At 62.9% G+C, this 650-nt stretch overlaps 1 protein-coding gene across 1 annotated transcript in view; it reads left to right on the top strand.

Annotated features, from left to right (window-relative positions):
- LOC144952185 (glypican-6-like) overlaps nucleotides 1-450 on the top strand; it is a 60143-nt gene extending 59693 nt beyond the window's left edge. Inside the window, exon 3 of the mRNA XM_078882588.1 lies at nucleotides 440-450. Within this exon, the coding sequence (XP_078738714.1) occupies nucleotides 440-450 (11 nt within the window). The remainder of the gene's footprint in view (nucleotides 1-439) is intronic.
- Nucleotides 451-650: the final 200 nt, after the last annotated feature.

Here is a 650-nt window from a genome sequence, read left to right as displayed (position 1 = left end):
CCTCATGCGCAACTTGTGGGCAAAGCGGTGGTCCTGACGGAGAGAAAGGCGCACGAGGGGGTGGGTGGCCAGCACCACGCCCGGCCGCTTTTGTTTCCCCAGTGGCGATGTTTACTACGCACCGCACCGGGTACTCATTTGAGGCCGAGTCGATCTAGGGGAGGCCCAAGACTGGTTCAGAAAATCGTCACTGGTATTGGCCGTGAGTTGAACTCGGGTCGCTGGGTTCATATCGCAGCGACCGCGACACGACACACGCACACTGGGGACGACGAGTGAAGAGGTGAGGGTGAGGAGGGGAGGGTGAGGTGAGGAGGGTGAGGTGAGGGTGACGAGGTGAGGGTGACGAGGTGAGGGTGACGAGGTGAGGGTGACGAGGTGAGGGTGAGGAGGGTGACGAGGGTGAGGCTCTCACCTCCTTCTGCTTCACCTCTTGCAGCTTCTGGTTGAGGTGGTGGAGCTGCTCGTGTGGCGAGAGGGAGTCAATCCACGCCAACCACACCCCCTCCTCACCCTCCACCTCACCCACCCTAGCCACCCCCTCCTCACCCTCCACCTCACCCACCCTAGCCACCACCTCCTCACCCTCCACCTCACTCACCCTAGCCTCCTCCTCACCCTCCACCTCACCCACCCTAGCCACCCCCTCC

Source organism: Lampetra fluviatilis, chromosome 66, assembly GCF_964198595.1.
Source record: "Lampetra fluviatilis chromosome 66, kcLamFluv1.1, whole genome shotgun sequence".
Taxonomy (NCBI): Eukaryota; Metazoa; Chordata; class Hyperoartia; order Petromyzontiformes; family Petromyzontidae; genus Lampetra; species Lampetra fluviatilis.
The sequence above is the reverse complement of the archived record's forward strand: the minus strand, read 5'-3'. Positions and strand labels throughout refer to the sequence as shown.